Genomic DNA, 22,179 nt, shown 5'->3' on the forward strand with positions numbered 1-22,179 from the left:
TTCAGCCTCAGCCCACCTGCACCCAGGTGCCTGAAATAAAGTTCTTTTGATACATGATGGCCTCGCATCATAGGTGAGTGACACCGGCCACTCCAAACCTTTCAGGTCTTATTCATCTTAAATCAGGTGCTCAAACGGAGACACTGGGGAGGGGAGAGGGGATACTAACTTGTGCAAGTCTAGCACTTTCTCAGTTTTTGTGTCAACAAAATATATTTCACTCGCCCTGGCTGGTAGTAGTCACTGGAAATGCCATCTTACAGATTCCTCTGCTCAGTGGCCATGGGCCGTGTCTAGAAGGCCTGTGGGATGTCAGCGCGGGACCTGCGTTGATCGTGGGCAAAGCTGCCTCGCCGCACTCAGACTAGTTCTAACATTGTGAGCAGATGGTCTGGGTGTTCCGTGTAGAGCGCCATGTTGCTCCTGATGGTCTCCTCTCCTCCTCCCTGGTCGTCACACCTTTTGTGTATTTCTGATGGCTGTGTGCTGCCTGGGGTCACCTGCCCTGTCTGGGCCTCCCTGTCCCTCATCCCTCATTCAGGGGTGGGGCTGCCAGTGTGCCCCAGGTAAGCAGGACGTTTGCTGTGGCTTCTGGGAAAGACACTTTTATCAAATTAGGAAGTCACCTTTGGCCCAAGATTGCTAAGAGTTTTATCACAAACTATGGTTGAATTTATCAACAAAAAAAAATGTATTTTTCCATATCTATTGAGATTATCACATGGTTTTTATCATCTATTTCTGCACCGTTAATGCGGTAAATTGCACTAATTGGTGTTCAACCACGGTGGTTTCGACCTTCCTGGGTTATTTGGTAATTATGTTACACATTGGGAGTTGGTTTGATAATGTTATACTTTGGGTTTTTTCAATCTATGTTCATAATGGAAATTGTCCTGAAATTGTCCTTTATTCCATGGGCCTAGTTTTTTTCCCCAGAAAGTGTGCCCGGGAGCGGCCTCTCTTGCTGTCCCTGGAAGATCGCTGGGCCTTGAAGTCTGAGTGTGATTCTCCAGGATGCCAGGCTGTGGGTAACTCCCCGGGTTGTTCTTTATATGTTAGTTCTGGGTGGATGTTCCCCTCCCAGACGCCGGCCTTTCATGATTATAAATCTGGTCCCATTTCCCTTTCTCCTAAAGTCAGTTCCCAGGAGTGATACTCGCCTAAAATGGTCCATTTCACCTGATGGCAAGTTTGTTTAATGTGGTTGTTCATACGAACCTCTTCCGAGTTTTAAAAATCTCTGCCCTGCCCATGTGTCTGGTCTCCTCTTTATTACTAATATTATTTGTGCATCATGTTTCCTGCCTGATGGATCTTGCCACAGGTTTGCCTATTTCATTAGATTTAAGGAACTCACTTTTGGCTTTGCAACCCTGTAATTTCTTTATTATCTAGTCCATGTGCTTCTTTTATTTGTTTTAAATTACCCCTGACTTTCTCCTGTTGGTTAGCCTATCTTTTATTCTATTCCTTATGCTCTCTTTCAGTTTCCTCTGACATAATTTTTCTCACTTCTTGACTTAAACATGATATTCTCTGTTCTATTTGTACTAAATCCAGAAAGGACTGGTCATTTCCCTCCAGGTACAAGTCACCAAGTCCCTGTGAATATTAGTAGCTGGGAATTTCTCGATTGTGAATTGTATATACTTTTTAATTTTCATTCTGACATTTCTTTTGAATTGTATTTTTTAAGTTTCCGACATAGGAGGGCTTGTGCCCATTTTTGATATAAGTATGAGAAAGCTTAAAATAACAATGTAGCCTGTTGTCCTCCAATACAAGGCATGTGAGAGAGGGACTCAGCACGGGTTAATGGAGGCTGCTGCTCCAGCCCTCTCCAAAGAGGAATACAGCCCAGTCTCTCCCAGTGTGGGTCCCGCCCACTCTGGGCCGCTGTCGCTCTTCTGGAGCCCAGGTTGAGTAGCTGCCAATGAGATGTTTGTGCACTGGCCCTTTAAAAGGGCGTCTGGGTGCCTGGCAGTCCCCTGTCTCACTCTGGCAAGTGCAGTCCCCACGGATGGTCACAGCCAGATGTTGTGAAGCTCCTCTTCCAGGCACTGGTGCTCCAGGCTGGGGGCTCAGGATGGGGTGGAGACCCCTCCCTTCTCAGAGGGGACCTTTGCAGCTGAGGTGTCCCTCCTAACTCTCAATGCAGCCCTTCCTGTGTCTCCGCCCTCCCTGCCGTCTCCTGTGGCTCCTTCCATGTGTCCGTAATGAGGAGCCCTCTTTTCAGCCCGTCTTCCGTTGGATATTCAGGCTGAGTGTCTGTAATTTAGTTGTGATTCCGATTTGGTCCTGGGAGGAGGTGAGTGTACCTTTTACCGACTCTGTCTCCACCTTGAATCCCTGTTTTCCGTTCTTTGGGGCACAGACTAGGCGTGGAAGTTCTGGGCCATGTGCTAATTCTACATTTGGTTACTAGAGGGGGGATTTCCTGTTGAGCCTACATGTGTGCAGAGCTGGGGCTTCATGATCAGAGTCATGGACACTGAGGACACAGGTGTTTGCTCTGCAGGCGACAGGCCCTCCCGCGGCTCTGCCTGGGTCCTCCCCTCGCCCCGTGGGGGTGGGTGGACCTGGATTGTCCTCCTGAGGATGAGCCAGTCTGGGAGCGAGAGGCAGGTCCCTCAATCAGAAGGAAAACCCAACCCATCAACGCAGAAGTGTTTCCTTCCTGTTGTGATGCATTTCTCTGGGATGAGCCCTGATCCCTTCCTTTTCAAGGAGAACAATCCTGGGATAACACTCCCAGGCCTGTGGAGCCCAGACTGTGGCTGATGAAATCCTGCGTCCTAGAACTGAATGGGTGTAGTGGATGCTGGGAGCTCAGTCCCAGGGCAGGTGTAGCTGCTCTAGACCCGAGAGTCAGGGCCCACAGAGGGACTCCCTGTGCCATTGGCTGATGGCCGGGGTGGCCCAGAAGGCGTGAGAGGAGTACCTTGTTGTTGGGAAGGAGCAGAAGCCTGGACCAGCCCTGGTTCTCAGCCGGCCCCTCCCCACAGCTCCGCTGCCCCCGCCCTACCAGCTGCAGGAGGTGATGGTTCCCATGGTGGGGAACAGGGTCTGTAACCAGCGCTACCAGAACTCTTCCACCAACACTGGCCAGATCATCAGGGATGACATGCTGTGCGCTGGGAGTGAGGGCCAGGACTCCTGCCAGGTGAGCCCCCCCTGCCCCGTCCTCTGTCCTCCGTGCCCTCCTGGCCCCGGGAATCGGGACTCAGAAGCTCCATGCAGTGGCCCGTGTGGAGATGATCACTGAGTCCTGCCTCTCCCCACAGGGTGACTCCGGGGGCCCCCTGGTGTGCAGCTGGGAAGGCACCTGGGTCCAGGTAGGGATCGTGAGCTGGGGATACAGCTGTGGTCATCGCGACTTCCCTGGGGTGTACGCCCGGGTGATGAGCTACATTTCTTGGATCCGGAAGTATGTCCCTCCGCCCCCTGGATCCTAGATGAGGCCAGGCAGGGGTCCCATGATGGGGAGACCCTCAATCTTCCTTGTTGATTCCCCTGTTCTTTCCCAAATCCAGCCTCATCCTCCCACCTCCTCACCCTTCATCTCACCCTCCACTGTGTCAAGAGCCTCCTGTCCTGACTTTGGGGTGGCAGACACAGGAGATGCTCCGCAGGCTGGTGTCTCTCACAGTAGGGGGGCCAGGAAAGGGGCCTGGGCCCATGGCCTCCTGCTCACCCCCTGATTCCTATTAAACTTGGAAAAGCCACTCCAAGCCGTGGCTGAGACGGTGGCATGGACTCATCATGACGGTGACGGAGGGCACAGTGGGGGCCTCCCTGAGAGTCCCCGGGTCCCAGGTCTCCGTGTTCGGGTGTGAGGGGATTTCCAGGGCTCAGTTCCCTGTGATGGCATTTCTGGGAGCTCATGTGGGTTATGCTTGTCCCAGTGTCCCGCCCTCCACCCCTCCACTTCCTCTTCCTGTCTTCCTCCCAGACCTCCTTCCACTGCTTCTTATTTTCTTTTCTGCTCTTCTATTTCTTCTCTCTCTCTTACTTCATACGTGTTACTTCCATCCTCCCCTCCCTCCCTTAATTATCCTTGATCACATGTGCCCAGCATGGACAAGGTCTCGGGGTCAAGGAGTCACTGAGTGGGTTCCTGGGCCCCTGGATCCCACAGGGAGGTGAGGACAGACATAAAAACAGCACCGCAGTGAGTGTGGGACACGGTGTGGAGGTGAGTGCGGAAGACAGAGCTGGGGTGACACAGGGCATGTCCAGCCTGGACCTGCCCGGAGAGTTTGAGGGGGCCCAGCTCATGAAGCACGAGCAACAGTGGTCATTAGGGGGGAGGGGCTCCAGGCAGAGGGACAGAGGTGGTGGGGACAGAGGTGGTGGGGCCAGAGGTGGTGGGGACAGAGGTGGTGGGGACAGTGGTGGTGGGGATCGAGGTGGTGGGGACAGAGGTGGTGGGGACAGAGGTGGTGGGGACAGAGGTGGTGGGGACAGCGGAGGTGGGGACAGAAGTGGTGGGGACAGAGGTGGTGGGGACAGAGGTGGTGGGGGCAGAGGTGGTGGGGACAGAGGAGTTGGGGACAGAGGTGGTGGGGACAGAGGTGGTGGGGACAGAGGAGGTGGGGACAGAGGAGCTGGGGACAGAGGAGGTGGGGACAGAGGTGGTGGGGGCAGAGGTGGTGGGGACAGAGGAGGTGGGGACAGAGGAGGTGGGGACAGAGGTGGTGGGGGCAGAGGTGGTGGGGACAGAGGAGGTGGGGACAGAGGAGGTGGGGACAGAGGAGGTGGGGGCAGAGGTGGTGGGGACAGAGGTGGTGGGGACAGAGGAGGTGGGGACAGAGGTGGTGGGGACAGAGGAGGTGGGGACAGAGGTGGTGGGGACAGAGGAGGTGGAAACACAGGAGGTGGAGGCAGAGGAGGTGGGGGCAGAGGTGGTGGGGACAGAGGTGGTGGGGACAGAGGAGGTGGGGACAGAGGAGGTGGGGACAGAGGTGGTGGGGGCAGAGGTGGTGGGGACAGAGGAGGTGGGGACAGAGGAGGTGGGGACAGAGGAGGTGGGGGCAGAGGTGGTGGGGACAGAGGTGGTGGGGACAGAGGAGGTGGGGACAGAGGTGGTGGGGACAGCGGAGGTGGGGACAGAAGTGGTGGGGACAGAGGTGGTGGGGACAGAGGTGGTGGGGGCAGAGGTGGTGGGGACAGAGGAGTTGGGGACAGAGGTGGTGGGGACAGAGGTGGTGGGGACAGAGGAGGTGGGGACAGAGGAGCTGGGGACAGAGGAGGTGGGGACAGAGGTGGTGGGGGCAGAGGTGGTGGGGACAGAGGAGGTGGGGACAGAGGAGGTGGGGACAGAGGTGGTGGGGGCAGAGGTGGTGGGGACAGAGGAGGTGGGGACAGAGGAGGTGGGGACAGAGGAGGTGGGGGCAGAGGTGGTGGGGACAGAGGTGGTGGGGACAGAGGAGGTGGGGACAGAGGTGGTGGGGACAGAGGAGGTGGGGACAGAGGTGGTGGGGACAGAGGAGGTGGAAACACAGGAGGTGGAGGCAGAGGAGGTGGGGGCAGAGGTGGTGGGGACAGAGGTGGTGGGGACAGAGGAGGTGGGGACAGATGAGGTGGAGACAGAGGTGGTGGGGACAGAGGAGGTGGGGACAGATGAGGTGGAGACAGAGGTGGTGGGGAGAGAGGTGGTGGGGACAGATGAGGTGGGGACAGATGAGGTGGGGACAGAGGTGGTGGGGACAGATGAGGTGGGGACAGAGGTGGTGGGGACATAGGTGGTGGGGACAGAGGAGGTGGAGACAGAGGAGGTGGGGACAGATGAGGTGGAGACAGAGGTGGTGGGGACAGATGAGGTGGGGACAAAGGTGGTGGGGACAGAGGAGGTGGAGACAGAGGAGGTGGGGACAGAGGTGGTGGGGACAGATGAGGTGGGGACAGAGGTGGTGGGGACAGAGGAGGTGGAGACAGAGGAGGTGGGGACAGAGGTGGTGGGGACAGAGGTGGTGGGGACAGAGGAGGTGGAGACAGAAGAGGTGGGGTCAGAGGAGGTGGAGACAGAGGAGGTGGGGACAGAGGTGGTGGGGACAGAGGAGGTGGAGACAGAGGAGGTGGGGACAGAGGAGGTGGGGACAGATGAGGTGGAGACAGAGGTGGTGGGGACAGAGGTGGTGGGGACAGAGGAGGTGGAGACAGAGGAGGTGGGGACAGAGGTGGTGGGGACAGAGGTGGTGGGGACAGAGGAGGTGGGGACAGAGGTGGTGGGGACAGAGGAGGTGGGGGCAGAGGTGGTGGGGACAGAGGTGGTGGGGACAGAGGTGGTGGGGACAGATGAGGTGGGGACAGAGGTGGTGGGGACAGAGGTGGTGGGGACAGAGGAGGTGGAGACAGACGAGGTGGGGACAGATGAGGTGGAGACAGAGGTGGTGGGGACAGAGGTGGTGGGGACAGAGGTGGTGGGGACAGAGGAGGTGGAGACAGAGGAGGTGGGGACAGAGGTGGTGGGGACAGAGGTGGTGGGGACAGAGGAGGTGGGGACAGAGGTGGTGGGGACAGAGGAGGTTGGGGCAGAGGTGGTGGGGACAGAGGTGGTGGAGACAGAGGAGGTGGGGACAGATGAGGTGGAGACAGAGGTGGTGGGGACAGAGGTGGTGAGGACAGAGGAGGTGGAGACAGAGGAGGTGGGGACAGATGAGGTGGAGACAGAGGTGGTGGGGACAGAGGTGGTGGGGACAGATGAGGTGGGGACAGAGGTGGTGGGGACAGAGGTGGTGGGGACAGAGGAGGTGGAGACAGAGGAGGTGGGGACAGAGGTGGTGGGGACAGAGGAGGTGGAGACAGAGGAGGTGGGGACAGATGAGGTGGAGACAGAGGGGGTGGGGACAGAGGTGGTGGGGACAGATGAGGTGGGGACAGAGGTGGTGGGGACAGAGGTGGTGGGGACAGATGAGGTGGGGACAGAGGTGGTGGGGACAGATGAGGTGGGGACAGAGGTGGTGGGGACAGAGGTGGTGGGGACAGATGAGGTGGGGACAGAGGTGGTGGGGACAGAGGTGGTGGGGACAGATGAGGTGGGGACAGAGGTGGTGGGGACAGAGGTGGTGGGGACAGAGGAGGTGGAGACAGAGGAGGTGGGGACAGATGAGGTGGAGACAGAGGGGGTGGGGACAGAGGTGGTGGGGACAGATGAGGTGGGGACAGAGGTGGTGGGGACAGATGAGGTGGAGACAGAGGTGGTGGGGACAGAGGTGGTGGGGACAGAGGAGGTGGAGACAGAGGAGGTGGGGACAGAGGTGGTGGGGACAGAGGTGGTGGGGACAGAGGTGGTGGGGATCGAGGTGGTGGGGACAGAGGAGGTGGGGACAGATGAGGTGGAGAAAGAGGAGGTGGGGGCAGAGGAGGTGGGGACAGAGGAGGTGGGGACAGAGGTGGTGGGGACAGATGAGGTGGAGACAGAGGAGGTGGGGACAGAGGTGGTGGGGACAGAGGTGGTGGGGATCGAGGTGGTGGGGACAGAGGAGGTGGGGACAGATGAGGTGGAGACAGAGGAGGTGGGGACAGAGGTGGTGGGGACAGAGGTGGTGGGGATCGAGGTGGTGGGGACAGAGCTGGTGGGGACAGAGGTGGTGGGGACAGAGGTGGTGGGGGCAGAGGTGGTGGGTACAGAGGAGGTGGGGACAGAGGAGGTGGGGACTGAGGTGGTGGGGACAAAGGTGTTGGGGACAGACGCATGAGCTTGGAAGGTATTTGAGGGGGCGGAGGGCCATTCTCAGAGTGAGCTTGAATGTCGGCTTGTTTGGTTTTCACCATTAGCATCTCAGAAACAGAGGAATCTTTAAAAATACCATAAAATATGAAAGAGCATCTTGGTAGATGGTTTGAGAGCCTCATTAGACTCTCAACTTCAGCGGCTCATTAGACATTCAGAACCTCTTATTAGCAACTAAAAAAAAACTGTCTTGAAAAACTAAAACATCATGTTGGTACATAAATATCTGAGAAATTTCTAGAATCAAAGAAAAATTGTGAACCTCCAGTGGAAAGTACCCTGTGAAAATTCAGCAGAATAAACACAAATTCTACACCTAAATCCATTTTGGTAAAACTGCAAATTGTCATCATTAGAATTTGAGAGACAAATGATAGTTTAGCATAAAAAGAAATGACTATCAGACGCAGGGGATTGCTGATCAGCAACAGGAGGTGGAAGGAGAACCTGGAGCAGTTCCTTGGAAGTGGTGAGGAAACATCACCATCAACACAAAATTTTATTCCCAGATAAACTGTCACACAGTATTGAGGGGGGAAAAAGAGTGATGTTACAAAACAGGAGACACACAGAGTGTCTTACCACCCGCAGGCACTCATTAACAGAGCTACTTAAGGATTTATTCCAGGAAGAAGAAATGCTAATTCGGAGGAATGGTGTGGGACACAGGAAACAAGCACTAATGGGAAACACACCGCATGCCATTCTCAGACGCCCCTGAGCGGCCACCAGCACTGACGGGCTCCTCCACAATCAGAGGAAATCTGAGGGAAGGAACGGACAGGCAGTGCCACCCTCATCAGGGAGGAGGAAATGAAAAAGTGCAACAAAACCACATGTTTGCAAAGATGTTGAGAAATGAGCAGCTCATATGTGGAATCTAAAACAGAACAAAACAAATGAACAAAGAAAACAGAAACAGACCCAGAGGTACAGAGAACAAGTCGGTGGTGGCCCAAGGGGAGAGGGTTGAAGGGTGGGGATAAAATTAATAAGGAAAATAACAAAGCTGTCATGATGTCTGTATTTATGACGCGGTGTGTATCTGCAAATAAATTTAAAAAGAAGAGGGGGCCCTGGCTGGTTTGGCTCAGTGGTTGAGGTGTCGGACCGCAGAGCGAAGAGGCCTGGGTTTGATGCCCAGTCAGGGGCATGTGCTTGGGTTGCAGGTTTGATGTCCAGCCCCGGGTTGGGGTGCCTGCAGGAGGCAACCAATTGATATGCCTCTCACATTGATGCTTTTCTCTCTCCTCTCTCTCCCCTTCCCTTCCACTCTCTCTAAAAATCAATGGAAAAAATACCCTCGGGTGAGGATTAACAAAAAAGATAAGAAGAGGGGATGCTGAGATAAAGTGCACGTGGGCATTCAGGCCAGCAGCTGTGTGTGGGAGGGAGGGGGGCAGTGCCCTGCAATGCTGCTCTGAGCAGGAGTCCTTCGGGCCTTAGGCCGCCTTTGGGGGTCCCAGGGTGCCGGTCTGAGTGACAGGAATGGACGCACAGAGTGAGGGTGGGGCTGCGTGGGCATCAGGGTCAGGATCAAAGCCGGGCTGTGATGAGGATGTCTGAGCCCTGATAGGGGAGGGCTGAGGGCAGGTGGGCAAAGGGCACAGCTTCTGTTACCTAACAGCCCCATTTTGCAACACTGCAGTGGAGGCTGGACCAGCGAGGGCGGGTGGGGGTGCTGAGGGGGCAGCAATGTGCCAGCATCCACGGGTCCTCACGTGTCACAATGGAGGTGTTGGACCCGGGGCAGGGATGGCTCCTGGAGGCCCTCATTCATGGCACTGGCTGTCTCATTCAGGCCCCACCAACCACGGGACACCTGTGACCACACTGACAATGACACTGACCTCACTCACTCTGCCCGACGGCTCAGAGGGACACAGGCCACAGCGCAGCTCTGTGTCCACAGGATGGCCTTGCTCCTCACTGAGGGCAGCGCCTGTGACCGGCTTCCACCTCTGCAGTGCCCGCCGGGGCTCTGACGGAGGCCCCCGAGTTCTGTGTGCTGCTCCCTGGCACCTCTCCTGGTGGCTGTCCTCCCACAGCCAGGCCCTCTGTCCTAGACCTGGGTGCCAGCCTGTGACACTCAGGCTGTGGGGGCTCCACCTGCATCATCCCCTCCTGCCTCCTGCTTGCTCTCCACTGTCCACTCTCCCTCCCCCAGGAGACCCCGACCCCTTGGTCCCTACTGTGTTCTAATGGGCGGGCATCTTGACTGGCATCACCTGGGCTCCCTAGGCTTTGCCTGCTGGGCTCCTACTGCACAGGCCCCGCAGCTGGAGGTGCAGCCGCCTCCCTGTGCGACTTTCCCAGCGTCCTGGTTGGTAGTTGGATTGCTCTCCCTGAGGAGATCAGTTTTGCCAGAAGCAGTGCCAGGTGCAGTGGCCGGGCTGCCTCCCCTTGTCCAGGGCGGGCTGGGGAAGAAGCGGGAAGCCCAGGGTCCCACAGGAACACTGCCACCCAGGACTGAGTTTTCAGTCCCAGGCTGGTCTCCCGGCCCCGGAGCCTCCTAGGGCCTCCCTCCACGTGTGCCCATGCATCATCTTCTGCGTGTGTGTGTGTGTTTGTGTGTGTGTGTGTGTGTGGTTGTTCAGTTGCATGGATTGGGAAGGTCTGAATACTTGCAGTTACATGGTCACATATGACTTTGATAGACGTTGAACAGGAGCAGATCACAGCTGAACACCATGCAACAAGGCCACTTGCCAAGTTCCCTGTCTGAATTTATGAGGGGCGTGCTGTGAACCATCTTTTGTTACTGACGCTGGACATTTTATCTCTCTGCCTTTGTTTACATCCTCGGTAAATACTGAGCCTGAACTTCTGTTCTCAGAGGTCTCTTACAGTTGCCTTGTATTGGAAGACAACAGGTACTTTGTTATTTTAAGCTTTCTCACACTTATATCAAAAATGGGCAGAAGCCCTCCTATATCTGGAAATTTAAAAAATATACTTCCAAAGAAATGTCAGAATGAAATTAAAAAGCATACAACTCACTATGGTGAAAATACCACCTCCTCATATTCAAAGGGACATGATTTTTATCTGGAGTGAAATGGTCAGAGAATGAACAGAGAATGTTATGTTTAAGTCAAGAAGTGAGAAAAATTATGTCAGAGGAAACCGAAAGAGAGCATAAGGAATAGAATAAAAGACAGGCTAACCAACGGGAGAAAGTCAGGGGTAATTTAAAACAAATAAGAGAAGCACCTGGACTAGATAATAAAGAAATTACAGGGTTGCAAAGCCCAAAGTGAGTTCCTTAAATCTAATGAAATAGGCAAACCTGTGGCAAGATCCATCAGGCAGGAAACATGATGCACAAATAATATCCTATCTAATAAAAGAGAAAAATGGTAATTAGCGTACATCCACTACTCTTCCCATTGGCTAATCAGCGAGATATGCAAATTAACTGCCAGCCAAGATGGCGGCCGGCAGCCAGGCAGCTTGAAGCTAACACGAGGCTTGCTTGCTTCAGTGACGGAGGAAACCAACGTTCCCTGCCTGCCTTGCTGGCCTCTGAGCTTGCAGTTTGAAACATTGTTACAAATATAGAAGCTAAACAAAACCCCAGAAACCTGCTTTCAGCCCTCCGGGATCTCAGCTTGAGTTGATACAGTGTTTAGATTATAGAACCCAAACAAACCAGATACCTGCTTTCAGCAGCAGAGGCCTCAGAGCTGGAGCCAGAGCCAAAGCTGGCCCAGAAAAAAAAGAAAAAGAGAAAAAGGAGCAGTTGGGAGCTTCAGTCACCCGCCAGCCTGAAAACAGCCCTCAGCCCCTCACCCAGACTGGCCAGGCACCCCAGTGGGGACCCCCACACTGAAGGGTGTGTGACCAGCTGCAAACAGCCATTATCCCCTCACCCAGGCTGGCCAGGCACCCCAGTGGGGACCCCCACCCTGAAGGGTGTGTGACCAGCTGCAAACAGCCATTATCCCCTCACCCAGGCTGGCCAGGCACCCCAGTGGGGACCCCCAACCTGATCCAGGACACCCTTCAGGGCAAACCAGCTGGCCCCCACCCGTGCACCAGGCCTCTATCCTTTATAGTAAAAGGGTAATATGCCTCCCAGCACTGGGATCAGCAGAACTGAGAGACCTCCCGGCACCGGGATCAGTGTGACAGGGGGCAACGCCCAAACACCCTGATCGCCCTGCAGCTCTGTGTATGACAGGGGGCGGGGCCACAACCTCCCTATCTGCCCTGCTCTGTTCGTGACAGGGGAAGGCACCCCAACCCCCTGATCAGCCCTGCTCTGTGCCTGATAGGGGGGAGCTCCCCAACCCCCTGATCGCCCTGCGGCTCTGTGTGTGACAGGGTGTGGCGCCCCAACCCCCTGATCGGCCCTGCTCTGTGTATGACAGGGTGCGGTGCCCCAAACCGCCCCCCCCCCCACGGTCCCTGCTCTGTGTGTGACGGGGTAGAGCCATAACCTCCCCATCGGCCCTGCCCTGAGTGTGAGAGTGGCAGCGCCCCAACCCCCTGATCGGCCCTGCTCTGTGGGTGATAGAGGGCAGCGCCCCAATCCCCTGATCCGCCCTGCTCTGTGCGTGACAGGGGGGAGCTCCCCAACCCCCTGATCGACCCTGCCCTGTACGTGAGAGGAGGCGGCGCCCCAACTCCCTAATCAGCTCTGCTCTGAGCCTGACCAGGGGCTGCACCTAGGGATTGGGCCTGCCCTCTGCCACCCGGGAGCAGGCCTAAGCCATCAGGTCGTTATCTCCCGAACGGTCCCAGACTGTCAGAGGGCACAGGCCGGGCTGAGGGACCCCCGTCCCCCATCGAGTGCACAAATTTTTGTGCACCGGGCCTCTAGTTAGTAATAAAGAGGTGACCAGACACATGGGCAGGGCAGAGATTTTTAAAACTCAGAAGAGGTTATTATGAACAACCACATTAAACAAATTTGCCATCAGGTGAAATGGACCATTTTAAGCGAATATCACTCCTGAGAACTGACTTCAGGAGAAAGGGAAGCGGGACCAGATTTATAATCATGAAAGGCCGGCGTCTGGGAGGGGAACATCCACCCAGAACTAAAATACAAAGTACAACACGGGGAGTTACCCACAGCATGGCTTCCTGGAGAATTACACTAAGACTTCAAGGCCCAGCGATCTTCCAGGGACAGAAAGAGAGGCCGCTCCCGGGCACACTCTCTGGAGAACAAAACTAGGCCCATAGAATAAAGGACAATTTCAGGCCAATTTCCATTATGAACATAGATTGAAAAAACCCAAAGTAAAACATTATCAACCCAACTCCCAGTGTGTAACATAATTACCAGATAACCCAGGAAGGTCGCAACCACCGCGGTTGAACCCCAATTAGCGCAATTTACCACATTAACGGTGCAGAAATAGATGGTAAAAACCATCTGATAACCTTAATAGATATGGAAAAATACATTTTTTTTGACTGATAAATTCAACCACAGTTTGTGATAAAACTCTTAGCAAACTTGGGCCAAAGGTGACTTCCTAAATGTTGTAAGGGTGACTTTTCCCAGAGCCACAGCAAATGTCCTGCTTCTGGTGAAGGGGCAGAAGGGGGAGGTGGGACGCTCTGGAAGCCCCGCCCCTGAGTGAAGGATGATGGACAGGGAGGCCCAGACAGGGCAGGTGACTCCAGGCAGCACACAGCCATCAGAAATACACAAAAGGTGTGAGGACCAGGGAGGAGGAGAGGAGACCTCCAGGAGCAACACGGCGCTCTACACGGAAAACCAAAGCCATCAGCTCACAATGTTAGAACTAGTCTGAGTGCGGCGAGGCAGCTTTGCCCACGATCAACGCAGGTCCCGCGCTGAAATCCCACAGGCCTTCTAGACACGGCCCATGGCCACTGAGCAGAGGAATCAGGAAGATGGCATTTCCAGTGACTACTACAAACCACCTGGGAAGAAATCTAACAAAACATGTGCAAGATTTCAGAGAGGACATTGTCCAGCTGAGCTAAAGGACTTAAGGTCCAAATAACATGGACAGATATGTGCTGACCGTGGGTGGGAGACGCAGCATCCTCAAGCTGTAAGCTCTTATCAATGTACAGCCCTTCCCCCAGTCACACTCACAGGACTTCTCAGGGCACATGACAGGTTAACTTTCAGGTTTTGATGACGGGTTTGTGGAAGTAAAAGTTATCATTAAACTCTTTTGCTTTGATTGAAAAGAGAACTAACCTTCGGTTACACGACACAATTGGATTTGACAAGAAAATCCCTCAGTGAAATTTCTTGATTTTGTTAATCCTCACCAAGGATATTTTTTCAGCTTTTTTATTTTTAGGTGTCTTTTTCTTTTTATTGTCTAAAGGTTTACATGTCTCCTTTTTCCCCGATTGACCCCTCCCTGCCCCCCTGTCCCCAGCTGTTCCCACCCTGGGCAAGCACTCACTGCCCCAGTGTCTGTGTCCATTGCTTATGCTAATATGCATGCGTACAAGTCCTATGGTTGCTCTCTAACCGCCACCCCCCCCCCCCCCGCCATTTGTCTCTGGATGTATTTTTGTTCATCAGTTTCTGTATTTTTTCCCCATTGTTTTTTAGAGAGAGTGGAAGGGAGGGGGAGAGACATAGAGAAACATGGAGGTGAGAGCGACACATTGATTGGTTGCCTCCCACACAGGGAACCTGCACTGGGAATCCAACCGGTGACCGTTAGGTGAGTGGGCCACTGTTCTGACTATTGTTCTAACCACTGGCTCGGATTAATTTGTTATATTTTCAATGTCCAAAGGCACTTGGTTATTATCTGCTATAAGAAGAAAACAGTATGTAATCCTTGTTTCATAAATGCAGTGTCTTCTCCTACCTCCCTGAAAACTTACTCAAACTTCTTCTATTTCTCATCATTGCCAGTTGAATAGGTTTGAATAACTTTTTTTTCATTTGTTTTTACTTTGGTTTCTAACTTTCCAACTCAATGCTTTCCTGGTCAGCCCCAACAGTTTTCTTCATATGTAAGAGCAAATCACTAAGTTTTGGGCTGGTTTCTCTATAAATTACCACCATACACAAGTATACTTAGAGAGAGGAAGGGAGAGAGATAGAGAGATAGAAACATCAATGAGAGAGAGAGGGACATCATTGATCAGCTGCCTTCTGCACGCCCCCTACTGGGGATTGGACCAGCAACGTGGGTAGGTGCCTTGATCAAAATCAAATTAGGGACCTTTTGGTTCCTGGGCTGACACTCACCTGCTGAGCCACACCAGTTGGGTGCAAGAACACTTTTCTAAGGAACAGAAATAACTGCGTTTATTAACAGTTCCAATGCTGACTCGCATCTGTCAGCCTGGTTGGCTGGTGGACTAGCTGATTCTGTTCTAAGATGACTGGGCGGAGACCTGGGCCTCCCAGATGCCAGTCCTCTGTTTGGCTGGGACCAGAGGTTCTCTAGAGATGATCCTTCACCCTCCTCCTGGGGTGACCCCGACTGCAGGAGGGAGAGGACGGCCTGGGTCCTGACCGTGTTTCCAGCCTCCTGGCTCTCACCACCTTCCTCTGAGCTGGGTGACCCTCTTCAGCTCCTGCCAAGACCTGAGTTGCCTGGGTCCCTCACGTTCAAGGTGGCCCCATCTGCCTGTGTCCTGCACAGGGAGGTGGCTTCACCCAAGCACCAGAACAGGGGGTTGCACTTCTCCCCAAGCCCCCCTTCTTCATCCCCCCCATCTGATTCCCAGGGCCCCTCACCGATGCCGTCTCCTCCTTCTTTGCTGTGAGCTGGTACCGTGCATTTGTCTGCTGCTGTGCTGTCACTGAGGCTGGGTCTAGGACAGTGATGGCGAACCTATGACACGTGTGTCAGAGGTGACACGCGAACTCATTGTTGGGTTGATTTTTCTGTGTTAAATGGCATTTAAATATATAAAATAAATATCAAAAATATAAGTCTTTGTTTTACTATGGTTGCAAATATCAATCAGTTTCTACATGTGACACGGCACAGAGTTAAGTTAGGGTTTTTCAAAATGCTGACACGCTGAGCTCAAAAGGTTCGCCATCACTGGTCTAGGCGGATGGGCAGGTCGGCCGGGCCCTTCCCCCGCCCTGTGACATTGGACGGCCACTCAGTTCCCGTTCCCTCAGTTTTATGGTACCAACTGCCTAGTTTGCCTCACTCTCCCCTGTGGCTTCCTGGGACACCCCCACCTGTATTTTCCTCCTGGCAAACTTGGGGGTCACTTTGAATGTTCCAGACTTGCCTGCAGTTCACATTCTATTGGGAGTTTGGAAGAGTTGATATTGGATAACACCGTCTCTTGTTAACAACATTAAATGACATTTTATATCATGTGAGTGTCCTCTTTAAGGAAGTTTTGTGGTTGTCACGGACTCTAGATCAGGAATGTATGGACCTGGCCGTGAACAGGGTCTCTACCATATGGCATCGCATTAGCTATGCCTGAGGTTAAAGATGAGTTTCTCCTTCTTTCTCTCCTGATTTGTGTGTAAAATGTTTGTCTTCCATCTAGAAACCTTGGGAAACTTAATCTTCAAACCTTTTCATTGAGGCTTTTGGCTCTTCTGGGAGGAAGATTGTATTATCTGCTAATGATAGTCATGACATTTCCCACCCCCCCCCGCCCCCCGACCCTCAAAACTCTTGTTTCAGTTTCGGGCAGATCTGCTCCTAATGCTCAAATGCCGTCTTTTCCCAGGTCTGGCCCAGCTGGTTATCGCCCAGCCTGGTGCCGGCGGACGGGAAGCCTGGGTCCAGCATCAGGCTGGGCGTTGGGGCCTGTGGCCTCTCGCTGACACCGCTGTGACTTGCCTTCCTGTCATCTGGGCTCAGAACCAGCCCCAAACCCACATCCACTGTTGAGGTGGGTGAAGGTGGGGGCTCCGTCCAGACCAGAGGCAGGGATGGAGGAAGCCCTCCCTTATCACCCAGAGGTCTCGCCCCTGGGCCTGTGGGACTTGCTGGGTCTGGGAGCCCAGCCCCTTCCCTCCTGGGTGATCGCTCCCCCCACCATGGGGCCCCCGGCCATGTTGGATCCTGGTTGTTTCCTGTCCAGATCCCCAGTGTCCGCTAAAGATTCTAGGTGTCCCCGGAGACACCAACATCTCAGCAAGGATGACAGGGACTCTGGCCCCAGGAGGGAATGAAGGGTTTCTAGAGACCTGAGCTCTCTAAGTGCTGCAAAGCATCCCTTGATGGTCTCCTCCCGGGGCTCACGGGGGACAGAGGACCGGGCAGTGGTTCAGGAGTGTGGGAACCCCTCTTCCTTCTCCTTTCAAACCACTGCCTGGTCCTGTCCCATGCTTGGTGGAGAATGATTCTCAGAATGTCAAAGGGCAGGAAAGCCTGTCCCTGGCAGGTGGCCGGCCTCTGCCTGGGGTTGGACACAGCTCCTCCATTCAGAAAGCAGGGAGTGTGAGAAGGGGGTTGGCTCCCAGCGCTGTCGGGGTGCTGGCGTGTGCAGGAGGTGAGGAAAGGTGAGGAGAACTAGCATTAAATTGGCACCTCTCACACCCTTTCTTGTGTATTTTGACAAAGCTTGATCATGCATAGGATGTATGAGGACAGCTGAGCAGATGTCTGAGTGTCCTGGGGCGGCCGTTACAGATGCCACAGACCCGGACCTTTAAATAAAACTTGATTCTGTCACAGTGTTGGAGGCTGGAATCGACAATCAAGGTGTCAGCAGGTCCCACTCCCTCTAAAGGCTCCAGGGAGGCTGCCTCCTCCATGTCATGGTGTTGCTGGCTAACTCTGTTTGCAGGTCCAGTGAGTCAGTCCTTTTTGGGGGACACTGTGAGCCTCAAAAGAAGGAGGGGGGCAGGGGCACACTGGGCCTGCTGCTCTCCTCCCCCTGGCCCCGCCCCTGCTCCTGGCTCAGGTGCCAGCCCCCATCCGTGCCTCTTGCTCTGTGTTGTTTCAGAGCATCTGATTTACTTATCATTTATTTAGTTCCTCACCTGAGGATATGCTTATGGATTTTAGGGCGAGGAAGGGAGAGAGATGTGAGAAACATCGGTCGGTTGCCTCCTGTACTTGTACCGATCTGGGAATGAACCCTCATCCTAGGTATGAGGTCTGACTGGGAATCGAACCGGAGACCCTTCAGTGCACAGGATGAGGCAAAGCATCTCGTTTCTTTTTTTTTCATGTGCAAACTGTCATCTTACCACTGAAATATCTCCAGACCAATATTTTTATTATTTTTATTTTTGTTAATCCTCACCCAAGGATATTTTTCCATTGATTTTTAGGGAGAGTGGAAGGGAGAGGGAGAGACAAAAGAATCATTGATGTGAGAGAGACACATTGATTGTTTGCCTCCTGCATGAACCCCAACCAGGGCTGGGGAACCTGCAACCAAGGTATGTGTCCTTGACTGCAATCGCACCTGGGACCGTTCAGTCCACAGGCTGACGCTCTACCCACTGAGCCAAACCAGCTGGGGTTCCAGCACCAATACTGAGTGTCTTCTCAGAGAGGAAACACCGTATTTCTTATCTGATAGCTGGTCTGCTGGTCACCACTGGTCCCACTGAAGAGATAAGTCCCGCCACCTCCCATGCTCCACCCCAAAGGAGGGCGGCTTCCCCTTGGGCCAGTCTGGCAGGAGGATAAAGGGGCTCAGAGAGTCCAGGACAGAAGGCAGACAGACCTGGCATGGTGAGGACACTGCTCAAAGCCCCATCCTCTCCCTTCCCAGGCTGTGTCCCCGCCCCACATCTCCTCACTGGCTCTTTACACTCCCCTCTCCCCCTGCAGATGCTGTGGCTGCTGGTCCTGACTCTCCCCTGCCTGGGGGGCTCCGTACCTGTGACCTCAGGTGGGTCCTGACCCCCAAGCCTGGCTTTTCTCCTAACCCCTGACTGACCTCTCAGAGGCCGCCCCTGGGATGGGTGGCGATCCCCCTCTGAGGGTGGCTCTGGGAGGGACTGAGGATGGGGCCATGCTGAGTGCCGGGCAGCGGTGCCTGGGTCCCTGATGGCTCCTCCTCTGCTTCCCCAGATCCCGGCCCAGGGACTGAGCTGGTGGGCATCATAGGGGGGCATGATGCTGCCAATGGGGCGTGGCCGTGGCAGGTGGGCCTGTGGGTCAGGAATCAATCAAGTTCTCAGTGGATTTTCTGGTGTGGGGGCTCCCTCATCCATCCCCAGTGGGTGCTGACCGCTGCCCATTGCATTCCAGGGTAAGTCTGACTCTGCCAGCACCCGGTGGCGGGGGTGGAGGGGTGGACAAATCGGGAGGCATGTGATGTGTGGGGGGCAGATGCTGGGCTGAGTGGCTGAAGATCCCCCACCAGGATTCAGCTTCCTGGGGCTCCCCTTGCCCACCACAGAGGGGAGGTCTCTGGGCTCTGAGGGGCTGGCCCACTCCCTGCCACAGCCTCTCAGAAGCCTTTGGCCTTCTGTCCCCAGGAGAAACCCAGAGACTCGGGACTTGAAGGTCCAACTAGGACGACTGAGACCCTCATACAGTGACAGTGTGCCGGTGGCCAGGATCATCCGCCACCCCAAGTACAGGCTTGAAAAGAAAGCAGTAGGTGGGGCGGACGTGGCACTTCTCAAACTGGAGGCCCCCGTGCGACCATCTAACCTCGTCAGGTGGATCCGCCTCCCGCCAGCCTCCTCCAAATTCCCCCCAGGCACACGGTGCTGGGTGACTGGCTGGGGCGACATTGCTCCTGGAGGTGAGAACCAGGTGACATGTGGGAGTGGGAGGAGGAGACTGAGGGCGATGCAGGGGCCGGGCCAGGCTTTACAGAGGAGGCTCAGCTGGGGTCTGAGCTGGGGTCCCTCCGGGGTCTCCCTTGGGTGTAGGAGGCGGACAGCTCGAGAGGAGTCTGTTAAGGAGCAGAGACCAAAGTAGCAAGAGTGAGGCATGGCCATGGGCATCTTTTTAAAAAAATATCACCCTGAAATATTTTTTCCATTGATTTTTAGAGAGAGTAGAAGGGAGGGGGAGTGAGAAACATTGATGTGAGAGACATATCTATTAGTTGTCTTCCCAACTGGGGCTGGGGATTGAACCTGCAACCCAGGTACTTGCCCTTGACCAACAATCACACCTGGGACCCTTGAGGCCAGTGCTCTCACCACTGGAAACACTGGCCAGGGTGCCATGGGCATTTGTCTCCCTCACTCTGCACCAGGCCCTGTGTCTCCCCTTCCGGGCGTCCCCGTTCTCCCCGAGTCTCCATAGTGGGATGGAGAATGAGGAGAGAGAACTTCAGTGACGAGCTCAAGGATTCACTATAAATGGACAAAGTCAAATTTGTTAGTAGGGCCCCTCACTCTGCATTTCTTGGGGAAAGCACTTGCTCTGATATTTCCCAATAGAAATTATTTGTGGATAAAAATATATTTCCCTGTTTCTTTTTGGAGCTTGGTGCCCACAGTGTCAGCCTAGAGATTATCAGCCCATTGGCCTCGAGTGAACGCAGACAGTTGGGGACTTGGGTGACTCCCTTGGTCCCCCTGGCGGCACTGAGGCTCAGCCGGTGGTTCTAGAACCCGCGGCCTGTGCCTGTCCGCCCCTCAGGACCACAGGCTCACTGGGCTTCTTCTCACAGAGCCGCTGCCGCCGCCCTACAATCTGCAGGAGGTGGAGGTCCCCATTGTGGCGGATGAGATCTGTCGGCAGCAATATGGCAATGTTATCCAGGACGACATGCTGTGTGCCGGGAGTGAAGGCCGGGGCGCCTGCTCTGTGAGACCCCCAGACTGTGTCCTCCGTTCGTTGCTCCTCGCCGCAGGGGCCCTGAGTACTGACCACCTGTCTCCTCTTCCCACAGGGTGACTCTGGGGGCCCCTTGGTCTGTAAATGGAGGGGTACCTGGCTCCAGGTAGGCGTGGTGAGTTTCGGGCCCAAGTACTGTGTTCCCAACGTTCCTACCGTCTATGCACGAGTGACATCCTTTTTGCCTTGGATCCGCGGTCATATTCGTTCCTCTCCTTGAGCCCGGGGCCGGGCATGGATGCTGCCCATGAGATGAAGAGAGGCCCTCCAGGGTGCCTGGGGACCCGCCCTGCTCCCTCCCAGTGCCAGCTCTTCATTGCCCCTAGCGCCTCCTCCACCCCTCCCCAACCCCCCCCCCCCCCACCTGCTCTGAGATCCTCCCGCCTCAGCACCTCCATCAGCCTCTCTCCCCTGACAGGCAAAAGGGAGAGGCGGGATGTGCTCTGAAGTCCGCGGGCTCTGCAGGTTTCCTGCCTCCTTCCCACCCTCTGGAGCTCATTAAACTGCATGGAAACTGCTCTGGACTCAGTGCACTTACCTGTGGGCGCGGCCAAGGCGGCCAGTGGGCGGTCCGGCTGCTGGGGGAGCCCAGGCTCTGGGAGGGGGACCAGGTGGAGGGGCAGCTATGGCTGCAGCTGGAAGAGGGCGACCTGGCGGCTCTCTTGGCTGGGGTGAGGGGGGAGTCTGCTGCCCGGGGCTGGAGGCCACAGCCCGGAGGGCCGCCCCCAGAGGGTGCAGACCGCCCCTGTTCCTCCTTCAGTCGCAGTCAGTGTGTCATGGAGGCTTTAATGACCTGGACATGGCCGCATGCAAACAGGAGGTGCTGTGTTTCCATGGTCACCGCTGCTCCCTCTGACCCGGGGGCGCGCCGAACCCCCATTTTCCAATGTGATCAACTCCTGGGACCAAATGAAGTGCAGCCTCATTTCCACCAGATCCTCAGTCTCCCATCCTGAGCTTCTCCGGAGCAGGGCAGACCTGCAGGGGCCCGGGACCAGACAGCCTAAGTGACTGCCTGTCCACGGGGCCCGGTGTACTGGCGGCTGCCAGGTGGTCCACACACATCCAGGTCCCCTGTGCCCGCCAGGAGGGTGTGGGCTGCTTTCCTTGCCATTGGGCTCAGGGGGACTGTGAGTCTTTGCAGGGCTTTCCTCCCTGGGTGAGGGTGCAGTCAGACCTTTAGTGTTTCCAGGGTTAAGAATGGGGGTCTGAGTCACTCAGAGGCCAGCGCTCCCAGAGGAGGGAGAAGGACCTAGAACTTGGTGTTGGAAGGAAGGCTGGAGTGAGACACACCTGGGCCTGCGGCTGTGTCTGCTGGCATGGCCACGGGGTGGCCCCGCAGGGCTCTCTCTCCAGAGGATGAGAAGATGGAATCAGGGCTGCTGTTTCCCCCCCCCCCACCAACACACACACTTGCCTGGAATCACCACCCCAGCACCTGTCTTCCTGGGCTCAGCAGTAAGGGAAGGTGGCAAGCCAGATGCCTAGGTTGGAGATGGACAGGAGGGCGTGTTGCCGCAGGTCTCTGAAATCTGTTCTGACTGAGCCCTGGGCCTGCAGAGGTGGGGGACACTGAGCCAGCAGGGCTTTGTCCCCCAAAAGAGACCCCTGCAGGCCAGGTCAGTGCCCATGGGGACCCTGGGAGGGCCCACAGGCGTTGGCCTCTTCCCCTTGTCTGAGGTGACAAGCAGAACCTTGAGGGCTTGGAATGGAGACTCCATGCAGGGCCATGCC

The 22,179-nt window shown here is 55.3% G+C and overlaps 2 protein-coding genes across 3 annotated transcripts; both read left to right on the forward strand.

The window, feature by feature from the left end:
* The first annotated feature begins 926 nt into the window (after positions 1-926).
* On the forward strand, positions 927-8,797 carry LOC308517446 (mastin-like). The gene is made up of 5 exons (XM_081088592.1): positions 927-1,027; positions 3,009-3,166; positions 3,288-3,338; positions 4,079-4,198; positions 7,783-8,797. Exons 1-5 carry the CDS (start codon positions 1,018-1,020, stop codon positions 7,840-7,842), a joined length of 399 nt encoding a protein of 132 aa, XP_080944718.1. The 5' UTR covers positions 927-1,017; the 3' UTR covers positions 7,843-8,797.
* LOC308517444 (mastin-like) lies at positions 8,572-20,963 on the forward strand. 2 transcript variants are annotated; one of them, XM_081088589.1, is made up of 8 exons: positions 8,572-8,668; positions 16,409-16,573; positions 18,218-18,372; positions 18,472-18,532; positions 18,715-18,895; positions 19,125-19,396; positions 20,279-20,415; positions 20,501-20,963. In XM_081088589.1, the coding sequence occupies exons 3-8, from the start codon at positions 18,370-18,372 to the stop codon at positions 20,663-20,665; spliced, it is 819 nt and encodes a 272-aa protein (XP_080944715.1). In that variant the 5' UTR covers positions 8,572-8,668; positions 16,409-16,573; positions 18,218-18,369; the 3' UTR covers positions 20,666-20,963. The 2 variants fall into 2 exon arrangements, with proteins under 2 accessions (XP_080944715.1, XP_080944716.1); XM_081088590.1 differs by lacking the exons at positions 8,572-8,668; positions 18,218-18,372 and having other exon boundaries at positions 16,529-16,573.
* Positions 20,964-22,179: the final 1,216 nt, after the last annotated feature.

Source organism: Myotis nattereri (genome assembly GCF_964212035.1).
Source record: "Myotis nattereri genome assembly, chromosome: 4".
Classification (NCBI taxonomy): Eukaryota; Metazoa; Chordata; class Mammalia; order Chiroptera; family Vespertilionidae; genus Myotis; species Myotis nattereri.